General features: G+C 42.6%; 1 protein-coding gene across 1 annotated transcript in view; it reads left to right on the plus strand.

Moving 5' to 3' along the window:
• Positions 1 to 10,725: 10,725 nt before the first annotated feature.
• RFX6 (regulatory factor X6) overlaps positions 10,726 to 13,784 on the plus strand; it is a 38,903-nt gene continuing 35,844 nt past the window's right edge. The window contains exons 1-2 of the mRNA XM_009645184.1: positions 10,726 to 10,862; positions 13,100 to 13,218. Coding sequence (XP_009643479.1) covers positions 10,726 to 10,862; positions 13,100 to 13,218 — 256 coding nt within the window. The remainder of the gene's footprint in view (positions 10,863 to 13,099; positions 13,219 to 13,784) is intronic.

Genomic DNA, 13,784 nt, shown 5'->3' on the forward strand with positions numbered 1-13,784 from the left:
AAATACATTGAAATGCAGACATTATTTTCTCTAAAACTCTAGAAAAAACATTTTTGTTTACACAGATGCAGAATTCTTTAGCTTATATTTGTCTAAGAAGTTGTATGTGGGCAGGAGGTTCTCAGACTCATAGAATGGTTTGGGCTGGAAGGGACCTTCAAAGATCATCTAGCCCAAGCCTCCTGCCATGGGCAGGGACACCAGGGACATCAGGTTGCCCAAAGCCCCGTCCAACCTGACCTTGAACACTTCTAGGGATGGGGCATCCACATCTTCGAGGGATGGGGCAACCTGTTCTGGTGCCTCACCAGCCTCGGAGTAAAGAATTTCTTCCTTATATACAATCTAAATCTACCTTCTTTCAATTTAAGACCATTGCCCCTTGTTCTGTCACTACAGGCCTTGGTAAAAAGTCTTTCTTTGCTTTTCTTGTAAGCCCCCTTTCCATACTGAAAGGCCACAAATATGTTCTCATTGGTCTTGAAATAATGTTTCATTTTTAAAAGGTAATGTCATTATTTCCACATACAAGCATTCATAAATCATCAACCAGGCACAATAAAAACATCATGATGATGATGATGATGATGATGATGATGATGATGATGATGATGATGATGGTAGGCAACACTTCCATTAGTTCTCATTAGAGTCTGTAAATATATCTCTAGGTTAACGAAAGGTGACTCATAATTATATGATTCCAAGAAGTGAGGCAGTAAGAAAGGTCTCTGCATAGGTACCTCATCTAATCCCATCTCATTAGCAAGAAATTAGGAAACAGAAAACTAAATTATTTTCTGAATTACACCAGAGTAATTCACAGTTTAATTCTGCAGAGGTGTTTCGGCTACACTAGACTGATCTGTACCCTCCAGGACTGAAGCATGACAGATTGCCAGATTAACTGTGAGACTCTCACATTTAGGAATGCACCAATGTACCTTCAGATTCAAAACACAATGCAACCTGTTGAATAACAAGGTCTTTGAAGACAGTATTTTTAATATATGGCAATAAAGCAACATCTGCTTTGCATTATTAGGATATGAAAGTTAATGGAAGAACAAAAGTAAAGAAATGGAAATAGCTCATCTGCAAGAAATACTAGCTTTATATCTGTATCCAAGTAGTAAGCAAAAGCAAGCAGCTAGAACAAGGAAAACAGTTACAGAATTACTTTGTCATGAGTATGGCTATTATATCATAGTATTCCTGACACATCATTCAGTATATGTACATCAAACAGTTCTTTACCCCTCCCATCCTCTGTCCTTGCACAGACCATGTGCTTTGATCCCAGACCAATGGCCAATGCTTGCTGGCAGACTGATTTAAAACATAAAGCAGTAGAGCAGTAGACAATGGGATGTCAAGTTTGAATGCCAGCAGAAGACTATGTTGTATTTAAATATTCCAAGACTGCAATGGCACCATTATTGTTTCTCATACACTGCCCCCCACAAAAAAAAAATTATAATTGCAAGTGAATCTTCTTAGCAGTAATTGTTACACAGCCTTTATTGTGATACCTAAATGATTAGTGTCATTTGTCTGCCAAATAACAGGCAAAACAAATCCCCTTCCCTACCAGTACTGACTTGTTAATGACAGAACTCTTCTAAATAGTGCAGTCTCTGAAGGGGGGCAGAATGAAGAGATGGATGAATATGTCAGCTTGATCTAATTTATTCCTAGTTGCCCAACATGACACTAGATGCCACTGAGCCAGACAACGATTGCTGTATCACCTCTCCTACCTCTTATCCTCAACAGCAAAACTCCTTCATAATACGATAAGAAAAAGAAGAGCTTACCTTGGGCCTGTTCACCTCTGGACAGTGATCTACACTAAGAAGAGTGAAATTCTCTACAGCAGTTTTGCACAGAAAATCCCAAACCCTAGTCCCTGGAGGTTGCCCACAGTTACATTTCTCTAGGTTTGGAGTTGTCTTGCATTTCCTGGCATAGTAACCACAGAGTAATCAGAAAATACAAATTGAAGAGACATTCAAAATTAAAGGGGATCTATTCAAACAAATATTCACTCTAAAAATAATTTTCTTCTGTGAGATAAGTAAAGAGGATAAAAGGAAAACATCTCTGGTTCGTGTTCACTAATTGGAAAATTGTGTTTCAGAAGATTTAACACAGATGCACCGTCACTGGCAATCTGTCTCTTAACCCCTTTTGCACGTATGTACACAGCTTCCTCTGTGCTCACATTACAGATACTATCCTTGTTTGAAGACTAAGTTGGCACAGAAATTTTAAAGGTACTTCTTCAAACTGCCTCTCCAAGACTGCATTAATGGAGGATTTGAGGAAGTTGCTGCTGTTTCTGTAGCCAGTAATGTGCCTGTTGTGAGCTGTATAAGATACCAGAGAAAAAAATCATTCTTAAATGCATATGTAGGTGTTCAATGAAAGCTTCATATGTGGATTTTAGGGTCAGAATTGTTTAATCCCATGACTCCAACACAGAATGTTTTGAAGAAACATAGTCTCCAGAGTTTCTCACCATGAATTTCATTCCCATGAGAGCCCTCCTGTTCTCACCAGGTCTAACCCTTATTCAGTTCATTTTATTTATGTTATTTCTCCTTTGTAAACAGTGCATGTCCAAGTGCCTTGTTTTTAATGAAGTGTAGCAGTAGCATTTGATTGGAATTTAGATAACCGAGCATATAAATCTATGTCTGTTTTCTGCAAGTGTATATGCATATATATGAAAAGTTAAAAAAAAAAAAAGCTGAAGAAATACCAAAGGCTGGTCTCTGTTACCACATCTTATCATTTTTAACCCCAAAATAGAAAGTATTTTGGGATTAACAGAGTTCTTTACGGGATTCCCCTTACTGTTGAAATAAAAGTATTATGAGAGAATCTTTAGGTGGAGTCCTTATAAAGAATAGTAGGGCGGTCTAACGGAAAAGTCAGAAAAAACTATACTTATAAAAAATTAAGAATTTCCTGGTCCTGTGCAAGATAATTGAAATGGCCCTTTTCATAATTATCAGCATATAATACTACTTGTGATATTTCAGTGGTTTGAGACTATAAGCATATATAGCATACTAGGCACTACACATAATAAGAAAGAGTTCTTCCAACTGAACCCAAGGAACCGTTTAACTTTATTTTACTGATAGAGCAGGTGACTTTTCTAAGGGCAAATCAGACATGATGGAAGCAAGCAATAAAGGCCTGTCTCTTACTGCACCCTTTACCGAGTACCGTCGTAACAACCCACCCATCAGTTCAGTATGCCCTTAAATCCAGCCAACATTAGTTCAGATTGAAGTGGGATGTACTGCTAAATCCTGCACAAATGTTCTCTTTGCTTATTCTGTTGATAAGAGACACAGCAAAGACCTTTCTGATGTTTTCAAAACACATAGCAGGTGGAACAGGTGGTGTTGAAGGTGCTCTGGGTGAAGGAAAGGACTAGCTGAGGCCGGCTGGGGCTGAGGAGATGCTCAACCACCTTTGGCTTGGTGTGTTAAACAGAGAAGGAAATAAGCAGACTCATTTATTTAACACCAATGGTTTGAAAAGCGCCTTGCCCACCAGGAACCTGAGGGTTGCTGAACATGTCCAGTATCTCCTTGCCAAGCAACCCCTACCAACGCAGATGTCTCAGTTCTCTGCAGGACAGGGTGCCCACCCCAGGGCATGGCCGGGTTTCTGTCCGCTCTCCTGGGTATCCCAAGGACCTCGTCTTCGGCCAGTATTTGCGCTCAGCTGCTCCGAAAGCAACGTGACCATTTTGTGGTTAGAAATAAGAGATCTTTGACAATAAGCAACATTACTTCCCTGACATGGGTATCAGCATCCATTTTCCTCCTGAGGAGATTCTGGAATCTGTTACTGGCAAGAACGCATGGTTTCATGTAGAGCACAATAGTTCTGTGACTGTATACACATGGCAAACTGAACTTTTATCTATTGCTTACTGTGCAAATAAGGACCTAATCAGCAGCCCATTGAGGGCAGTGGGCAGACTACTATTGCCTTTGGATCAGGCATTGAATTGCTCTGACCTTTTCTGTCATTAAGTGTAATATATATAAAAAAATGCTTTTAAAAATATTGTCCAAATATTTCTATGCAGAAAAACACTGCAATTTTTTCTTCTGTGCCAGAATTTAAAAATAACTGGCTATGATAGATCAATTTATGGCAAGCACCATTGTGTCAGTGGCAATCAGGGACAGGTGACTGCAAACACTTGGTTCCTAACCTTAGAAAACTCTTGCTGCAATTGTCATAACTCAGAGACCAGTGAGTGCCTGAATCTCCCTCCATCCAGGAAACTGAGATTCAAAGCCTTACTCCTGCAGCTCAGCACAGAGCACATGCTGCAAATGGGAATATGCAAAAGTGCAAGCAGTGGTTTTGTTTCCAGATGAATTGAGGGCCTGAGCAACTTCCAAGTGAAGGCACCGTCTGTCCCTGAGGCTTTCTGTAGACTGTGGCTAGCCAATCTCAAGAAAAAATGGTTTTCTGGAGTGAAAAAACAGAATCATCCAAAGCAACAGAACACCAGACTCAGAGACCCCCAGCCATAGCTCTTAGTAGATTCCTAGTGCAGTGCACTTCTGTTCACACCTGGCAGGAAGAACATTGGTAATATCCTACAGAAGATGGAAAGCCAAGTCTGGGATTTAAAAAAAAAAAGAAAAAAAAAAAGACGAGCTTAGTTATACGTTACAGGAGTATAATTTTGCACAGTATCTGTGTGAGATCATTTGTTTAGTGAAGGCTGTATAAATCTAATAAGCATCTTTTGCCAGATGCATATCACCCATGACAGCTATGAATAGGTCTGCTGTTCCATAGGCAGTTCACCTGATCTGAGGGCTTATTGCTGTAGGACTGAGGAGATCTTGCTCCCTTCCATTCTCAGATAACTTCTCCCTCCTCTGTCCTACCCCGTCCTCCTTCCCTTTCATAGATTTATAGAATTGTTTAAGTTGGAAAAGACCTTTAAGTTCATCAAGCCCAACTGCTAACCTAACCCTGCCATCCCACCACTAAACCATGGCCCTAAGCACCTCATCTGCTCGTCCTTTAAATACCTCCAGGGATGGGGACTCAACCACTTTCCTGGGCAGCCCATTCCAATGCTTAACAACCCTTTAGGTGAAGAAATTTTTCCTAATGTCCTATCTAAACATCCCCTGGTGCAACTTGAGGACATTTCCCCTCGTCCTATCATCTGTTACCTAGGAGAAGAGACTGATCCCCGCCTCACTACACCCTTCTGTCAGGTAGTTGTAGAAGGTGATAAGGTCTCCCCTCAGCCTCCTCTTCTCCAGGCTGAATGACCCCAGTTCCCTCAGCTGCTCCTCACAACACTTGTGCTCCAGACCCCTCACCAGCTTCGTTGCCCTTCTCTGGACATGTTCCCTCATCCCAGCTGTACCATCCCTCCCATATTCTGGCTCTCATCACATTCTATGGCTGATTTAACTCATTGCAAAGTCAGAAAGCTGCTCATTGGGTTTTCCTGGTCTTGTTTTCTGTTATTTCAGTGAATTAAACACACACAGAAGTGTTTGACAAGTGCTGAAGCTGGCACAAGGCTAGCAGTGGAAGCGGGTGGCCAGGAATAAGGTGGACAGAGGGACACAGAAGGGGAGAACAACCTGTTAGGTTTAGGCTAGATATAAGGAAAAAATTCTTTACAATGAGGGTGGTAAACCACTGGAACAGGTTGCCCAGAGAGGTAGTGGAGGCCCCATCCCTGGAAACATTCAAGGCCAGGTTGGATGGGGCTCTGAGCAACCTGATCTAGTTGGCGGTGGCCCTGCTGACTGCAGGGGGGTTGGACTCGATGACCTCTAGTGGTTACCATCCCTCCCATACATTCTATGATTCTATGATTCTATGATGATTTAACTCATTGCAAAGTCAGAAAGCTGCTCATTGGGTTTTCCTGGTCTTGTTTTCTGTTATTTCAGTGAATTAAACACACACAGAAGTGTTTGACAAGTGCTGAAGCTGGCACAAGGCTAGCAGTGGAAGCGGGTGGCCAGGAATAAGGTGGACAGAGGGACACAGAAGGGGAGAACAACCTGTTTTCAGCAATGGTGAGTTGCTTGTGAAATGCAGCACTCTAGGGAGCTGTACCCAGCTGGTGGTAGAGCCTTTAGGACTCTGCTTTACATCAAGAGAATAGTCCCTTGACTTTAGTGGTTTGCTTCTGTTAACACATTTTTAGCAGTTATTTGCAAATAGGCTAGGTGTACAGGAACAAGTGCGGCTAACAGAGCTTTTTGGAGTATCTGCAGAAACTCTCAAAACCACTTTGTCAAGGGTGAACATATTCTCTAACTCAGCTCTATTCTTGGATCATTCACAGGGAAACAGGAATGTTTGTATAGCTGCTCAGTGAAAAACTCAGCCGGCCTCCTTACTTTTCTTTTCCTGGGTGCTGCCCACCAAAGCACAGTGCAAATACATGAATAGTGAAGTGGGTGTTCGGTCTGCAAGCTTGTAGGAGCACGTACTTGGATGAATACAAACATTTTCTCACAATTTGGCAAAGGCAAAAAAGAATAGATACTGGAAAATGGCATTTTAAAATCAAGATAAGCAACCTGAGATAACTGTCTAACATCAACTTGAGAGAGAGGTAGGCACGGGAAATTTTTGCTTCCATGTAGACTTAGTGTAATACAAATACGTAATGTTAGTTTATTTATTTTGAAGTTTGCTCTTTGGGGAAAAAAACAGAAGCATCCACTTCTGTACAAAACGGAATGGTTTTTCATTTAAAGATCGTAAGAAGAGGAAATACATAAAATACCTGAATATAAAAAGACAAGCAGACATGCCTGGCTTTATCAGCTGGAGACAGCAGGAAATACATTATTAAACATCACCATCTACTGGATGCCAGCATTTATTCCTTACAAAGGGAACCCTAAGCTTCTATGGTGACTTAACTTGTCAGACAAGCCTCTACTTTCGCAGGTCTGACACTGCTCATATAGTTATTGGCAGGCCAAGCTTTGTGGACCTTTTCAGCACCAGGCTGGGAAAAGATTTTCAGCGTTATGCAAACAAACACAGAAAGTTCTGGGTGATATAATATAGGTGGTGAAATTGTTAATAGACCACAACGGGAACTTAAAAAAAGAAGGTGGGGGTAGTCAATCATAGGGGCAATAGCATCCTTTGGGTAACCAGTTTGTTTATTTGTGGTATGCGTACATGCACGTGCATAGCATGGAGCTGCCCCGCTCTCCCCCTGGGTAGCACACGATGACTGCAGTTCCACAGTTTTGGACATTATCTGCTCGCTCTCTTGGCTGCACAGATAAAGTTCAACCATATTTGTGTGATTTTACAGCACTGGGACCAGCAGCAAGGCCCACAGAGCTTGCTGAGGGCCAAAGGCACCAGTGCAGGTTGCCCTCCCCTGCTGCAGCGGCTGGGCCGGCCCTGCTGGGCAGGGAAGGATGCTCCTTCCCTTCTCCACCGAGCACAAAAGTCCCTGGCCCCACAGTTAAGGGTAGTCCTTTCTTTGCTTGATGCCCCCCCTTTGCATCTCTCCCCACCTCCTTTTTTCTTCAAACTTCAGAAAAGTCACAGCACTGTGTGGCAGCAAGGGATGATACACGTATCCTCCTCCACCACCAGAACTAAACAAATTCTTTAGAGAAATTATTTCAAAAACATTGCTGAGGTATAAACACCTTGGGAAGGGCTCAGGAAAGAACTGCAATAAAAGTGCAAAGGCAAAGAATTTTTTCTTACAGTGAGTGATGATCTAAAGCCATCATTGCAATTAGTTTATCAAAAGGAATGATTGGATAACTACTGGAAACAATAAACCTAAGATTATGGAGGATGCTTCAATGCTTTGACCCTTTAATTCACAGATAGATACTTCCCTAAAGAAATTTGTGTGATTAAAAAACTTCTGCCTGGTTACATCCTTTCAAAAGGCATTGGCAGTGACAGGACTAAATGCACAGGGGTTTTTAGCTTAGTGCGCCGATTTTTTTTTTCTCAAGAGCAAAATACTCACTAAAAGTAAACACAGAAATGTGGCAAGGATGAAAAAAAAAATGGGAAAGCTGTCTTGTTTCAAGTGTTGGTAGTTAAAACTGTTCTTTGTAATGAGCCACAGGAAATGAGAACTGGAGCTTTGGAAAGAGCTAGATTCATAGATTCACGCTATGTCAAGGCAAAGAGAATGACAAAGACTGATGATAATGAGAAATTACTTTATTATTTCCTTGTGGAATACTGGTATGTACTGTACTGTTATTGTACTGTCAGCATATTTGGAAATAAATAGGTGTTAGAGTCTACCAAATGGCCCTGACATCTACACTGTATCAGAGCTTCTATGTGGTTCATCTGTCTGGGGAGGATATGAAGTGAAACAGTTTCCAACACTTCGGTAAACATCATGAAATTACACAGGAACAGATCAATAACAGATTGTATTTCTATTACTGCATTTATCTTCCAAACCTTTTTCAGTTCAGCACACAGAATCCTTCAAGTAAATTGTTGTTCCTGGCAAGTCACACTGATATAAATGAAGTTGAAAACATTTTGTTTCAATGTGCTGTGTTGGCAACCAAAAAAAAAAGGAACATTGCAGCAAGATGACATGGTGCAATACCTGAGTGCCAAAAGAAAATATATTCCACACATAAATTATGAACAACAATTTTACTGTGCTGCAGAGAATAGGTATCTGAGCATTTACTCCAGGTTGTATAACAGAATCTGTTGAATTTTGGTGGGATTACACCATTACAAAATTCACCTAAAACTAAGCAAAACTTCCTAGGCTCTCAGTACAGACAGGGAAGAGAAACAGATTTGCAAGAGGATGATTTGTTTCGGTGGGTAACATGCCTGGTATGAATTATCCCTGGGACACACTTTTTCTTCTCCACTGACTGTAAAGGGAGACTGAGGTGACCAGATTAGACCCAGAAAACTGACTCTGAGACAAAATTAAACAAGATGCATCCCATGTTTCATGTCCAGGGACAAATACCATGACTGCAATTAACATACATACATATATATATATATATAAAAATACATATGTGCAATTTTTGTATAGGAAAATAATAAACAGATATATGTGGATATATGCTTTAACTGTTCTACTTCACAATTTAGATTTCACTCAGTAATGAGCAATATTGATAGGAGCCCCACTCTCAATGGATACAGCATCAAATGATAACAAAAATTCTGAGGCGCTAGCAGTGCTGTAATGTCCGTGGCACGTTGGGCTCCAGCTAGCCCAGCACTGCATCTGCCCCCTCCCTTCTCTCTCCCAAAGGCTGAGATCATGCATCTTGGGTGGACTGTCCACTCCAGCAGCAGGGGCTTCAAACAGTGGGTAGGTTTGCCCACCTGCCTTAGCTTTTTGTGTCCCTCCTTTGCTCCAGCAAAGAGCTGGAGCACACAAAGATGCCACTCGGAGATGGTGCATGGATCCCAAAAGAGGATTGAGCGAGGGAGAGGCTGTGTGCTGGAACAGCCAGTCTCTTAATCCCGGGAACAGAAGTGGATGAGGAGGTCCCAGTGCCCTCTGGCTCACTTTATTCTGTGAGCTGACCCAAACAATAAAGTCACCAAGAGCTCAAATGGGGAGTTAATGACGAGAAAAAGAAATTGATATCCCAGGCCTGCACAAACCACCCTGAGCCTCCCTGACCTCATCGCCAAACAGCACACAGTGCGCAGTACAGTTTGATTCTAGCGTCAGGAAATGTTGAAACAGGGTTTCCCATCCCAGTGTCTAAGGCACAGCTTAGCAGAAACCCACCTCCAGACTAATACAGGATGGGAGCCGCGCTCCCAAGATGGTGCATGGATCCCAAAAGAGGATTGAGCGAGGGAGAGGCTGTGTGCTGGAACAGCCAGTCTCTTAATCCCGGGAACAGAAGTGGATGAGGAGGTCCCAGTGCCCTCTGGCTCACTTTATTCTGTGAGCTGACCCAAACAATAAAGTCACCAAGAGCTCAAATGGGGAGTTAATGACGAGAAAAAGAAATTGATATCCCAGGCCTGCACAAACCACCCTGAGCCTCCCTGACCTCATCGCCAAACAGCACACAGTGCGCAGTACAGTTTGATTCTAGCGTCAGGAAATGTTGAAACAGGGTTTCCCATCCCAGTGTCTAAGGCACAGCTTAGCAGAAACCCACCTCCAGACTAATACAGGATGGGAGCCGCGCTCCCAGCTTCCTGGGAAACTTGAAACCTACGTCTTCTCAGCTGTGGCAGCAAGTGTTCGAAACCCAGATGAGAATCAGATTTAGCCTTTGGGAAAGGCTATTCTTCCTTACGCTGTTACTACCTTAAACATAATTATTTTTTCAGGCAAAATATGGAATATGGTGCTCTAAAAGTACTGCTTCTTTGACTCCTAAGACACCTATAGAACACCTACCTGTAATCAACTGAAGTACGGGGATATCCTCCCCATCTGCTGCATTATTTGTGAGATGCCGCTGTGCTGATTCGCAGACTGTGCAGAGAGAAAAGCAATCCCTGCTGCAGGAGGGCGAGTCCACGAGTCCGTTCTTCCAAGCACACTGATGCTATAGATGGACAATATCTTAAAAATTGAGTTAGATCCTGCAGATTTGTTTCTAGTATGGAATCTATTTTGAAAATTCAGGGGTTGCGGCTCAGGGAAGTTTGCTAAAAAGGACTCAGAGCACTTTTCTAGCCATGATACAAGCCTTGGAAGAGAGTACAAGGATAATGAAAGCAGTATGTTTTGTTTATATGAAATATGACCTTTCCATCAGGATGAATGCTTCTGAGATTACATCGAAGAACAGAAAACTGGGAATTAACTCCTTGAGGTAAAAAGAGTGTGCTAGATATTTTGTAAGAGACCTTTTCAGCTGCCTCAAATCAACACCTTCAATAGGCAGGTGTGAGAACTTCTCACATTTACAGTCCAGTAAATAGAAGATGGACCCGTGATGCTTTGCTTACGCTGGAATAGGTACTTCAGAATGCATTTGTCAGGCAAAGGCTCTAGGGAAGTCAGGCAAATAAACAAAAATAATAGCGAAGGTGTCACTGAAGGCAGAGTTGAAGTCTGGCTCAACAGACTGGCAAATGGCCTTGAAAATGGAAGCAACATGGTATAAAGAGAATGGTAATAGAAGATGAAGACCAAAGCTAGGGCAATTGTTTTAGTTCCAAGAGTGTGAAGGTATCACAATTTTTAAGCAAGCTATAAAGAAAATTGTGAAGTGGCGAAGAAAATGACTTGAGACTGCAAACCTGTGGAGAACTCCCTGGGCTTTTTGGCTGGGTTTGGCAGTCTGTGTTGGGATTTCCACAGTGGCAGTAAAATACCACAGACGTACCATGCAGGTACCAGGAATATGACAATTAAAATGACTCTGAGAACTCCTCAACAGCAAAGCCTGACATGGTGGCTGCTGAGTAGGTGTACTCTGAGGAACGGAAAAGAAATCTTGCGTAATGATACAAAAAGGGAAAAATAAGTTCAAGCAAAGAGGAAAAATAAGTTGAAAAGAGTTGGAAGGCAGGAGCAACACCGCAAGACACAAGGAGATGCAAGGAACTGATACAGTCAGTTTGATTGTGCTGGTTTGTTTTTGGTAATGAAATGACAGAGTCAGAGACGAGACATGGTGGTAGCCCTCAAATACTGAAAAAGTGATGCAAATAGAGCAAGCCCAATCACATTCTTAGGCAGACAGAAAAAAGAAGCAAAGGACACAAGCTGAAGGGAGATTGTTCGACACTAATAAACATTTTCACTGACAGAGATCTTTAAGAACAAGTGAGACAAACAGTTTTGGAAATTACATAGGTATAACGGTACCTGCCTGCAATCCCGCCTTGTTTCCAACCTTCAACTACAGAAAAATGTTTTCTATAAAGCGAAAGGATTTGGCTGGTTTATTGCTGCGTGAGTGAACAGTTCAAACACCACAATTTCCCTTTGCTTGCCAGGATTAACCTTTCCATCCTGTAAATTACTTTAATTGACAGTGATTTCATATGGAACATTTTGAAAACAATTTGAGTTTATTAAAGAGCACTGTCTGTCCCCTGTCAGAGGAAAATATTTTATATTTATTTTATGTTACTGATTTTAAAAATCCCTTATTTCTATTATTTATAGAGTAGATATGTTTGCTCACCTATTGGCACGGGATGATGTACTATTCTCATGCATGCTTTAAACATTATGTGTTTACTTGGGAGCCCTGGCCTACCCACTTTTCTTTCTTTACCTGCTGCAAACACAAGCTTCGTTTTATACAACGTTTTATATACCACGCAGCAATCTTTCACTGGCTTTGGAAGAACAAGTAGGGGTCAGTTTGTATGAGCCAGAAAAGGTTGCTAGGTCCAAGGGGAACTTCTGCTTACTGAAAAAGCTCTTACAATCATCATCGGTTTTAGGTAAAGCTAATTAAGTCGGTGCCTGGCCCCCAGAAGGGACTACAAATGGTTGCTGCCCCAGGTGGGAAATGAGCTGGTCCCTGGACCAGACCCCTCACTCAGTTAATCCCTGTGTTGATGGTGGCTAGAATTCATTAGCGTCACTGAGGATATTCTGACGTCATAGCAAAGGAGAATCCAGCTCTTACACAACAAATAGCTAACAGCACATTGGATTTTGCTCACAAAAGATTCAACACAACAAGTAGTAGCTGGGAGGTTTTATTATACCATAGAAATACTGATCCTCGTGGGCCAAATTGTGGAGTACTCGTGTCAGCCAAAAGTCACAGAGATATCAGAGGGTCAAACGCGATTTTACCGTAACCTCAAAACAAAGCCATTGAAACCAGAAGCCGGACGGTCTCAGCGAGTTAGGCTAAGAACTGATGCACCGACAATGTCATGCATGGACGTAGCCATATGGACAAAGTCATGTATAGCATCACGTATGAAGTAAGAAGGGGACCTGGGAACAGCTAAGAAACGTTTGAATAGAATAGCCAGTCAGGAAGGAAATATGCTTTACACAGTTGAGGGAAGAGGTGTAAGTAGAAGCAGCAGGAAGTTCAGGCTAAATGCCATTTTTGACTCTGGGACTGTCTCACAGGTCTTCCCCATTTCCGAAGTCTGTCATTCACACTTATGATGCGGTTTTGGGCCTTTTGGCAGATATGGGCACACCTGGGGTTTTGTTAAATGCGGCTGCGATAGCTGATGGCTGGTCTGGTAATGCATCTGCGCAGGAGTGGAAGTGCTAATATTCTGCTGCTTTGTACTGCTGGTGGGATCAGTGACTTGAGGCGCAACAGAAGACTGGAAGAGAGTAGAAGGAAGAACAGCTCTTCACAAGCTTTGTGTCCCTGACAGCCCAGCACTACTTGACGGCTACAGCGGTGCCTCTACCATTCACCTGATCCAGCGTTTCAGGGCCGCTTGCCACCACAAGCCATGCTACAGTTTCCCAGCCCTTACCTGGGAGAAGGACGGTGCCCAAGATTTTGCTTTAGTGAGGACGTATTAAAACAGCGGATGTTGCAGCAGTCGGGCTAATTTCCCATCCTACTGACAACTTTGCTCTCTGGAGAAAGCAGGGGCCGTCTTTCTGTGATTGCCCCCCACCACCTCTCTCAGCCAGCATGCTGAAACAGAGCAAAGCAAAGGCGCGTCCGCCAGATCGATGTGATCCGCTTGCCCAAACCCGGGGCGTCTTGTTCCGGCACCCACAGAATTACACGAGGGAATAACGAAGCACTGGCAGCAAGGGACGCTGCCCAGGAGGGTCCCGCGGCCTG

Source organism: Egretta garzetta, unplaced genomic scaffold (genome assembly GCF_000687185.1).
Source record: "Egretta garzetta isolate BGI_Z169 unplaced genomic scaffold, ASM68718v1 scaffold18, whole genome shotgun sequence".
NCBI lineage: Eukaryota > Metazoa > Chordata > Aves > Pelecaniformes > Ardeidae > Egretta > Egretta garzetta.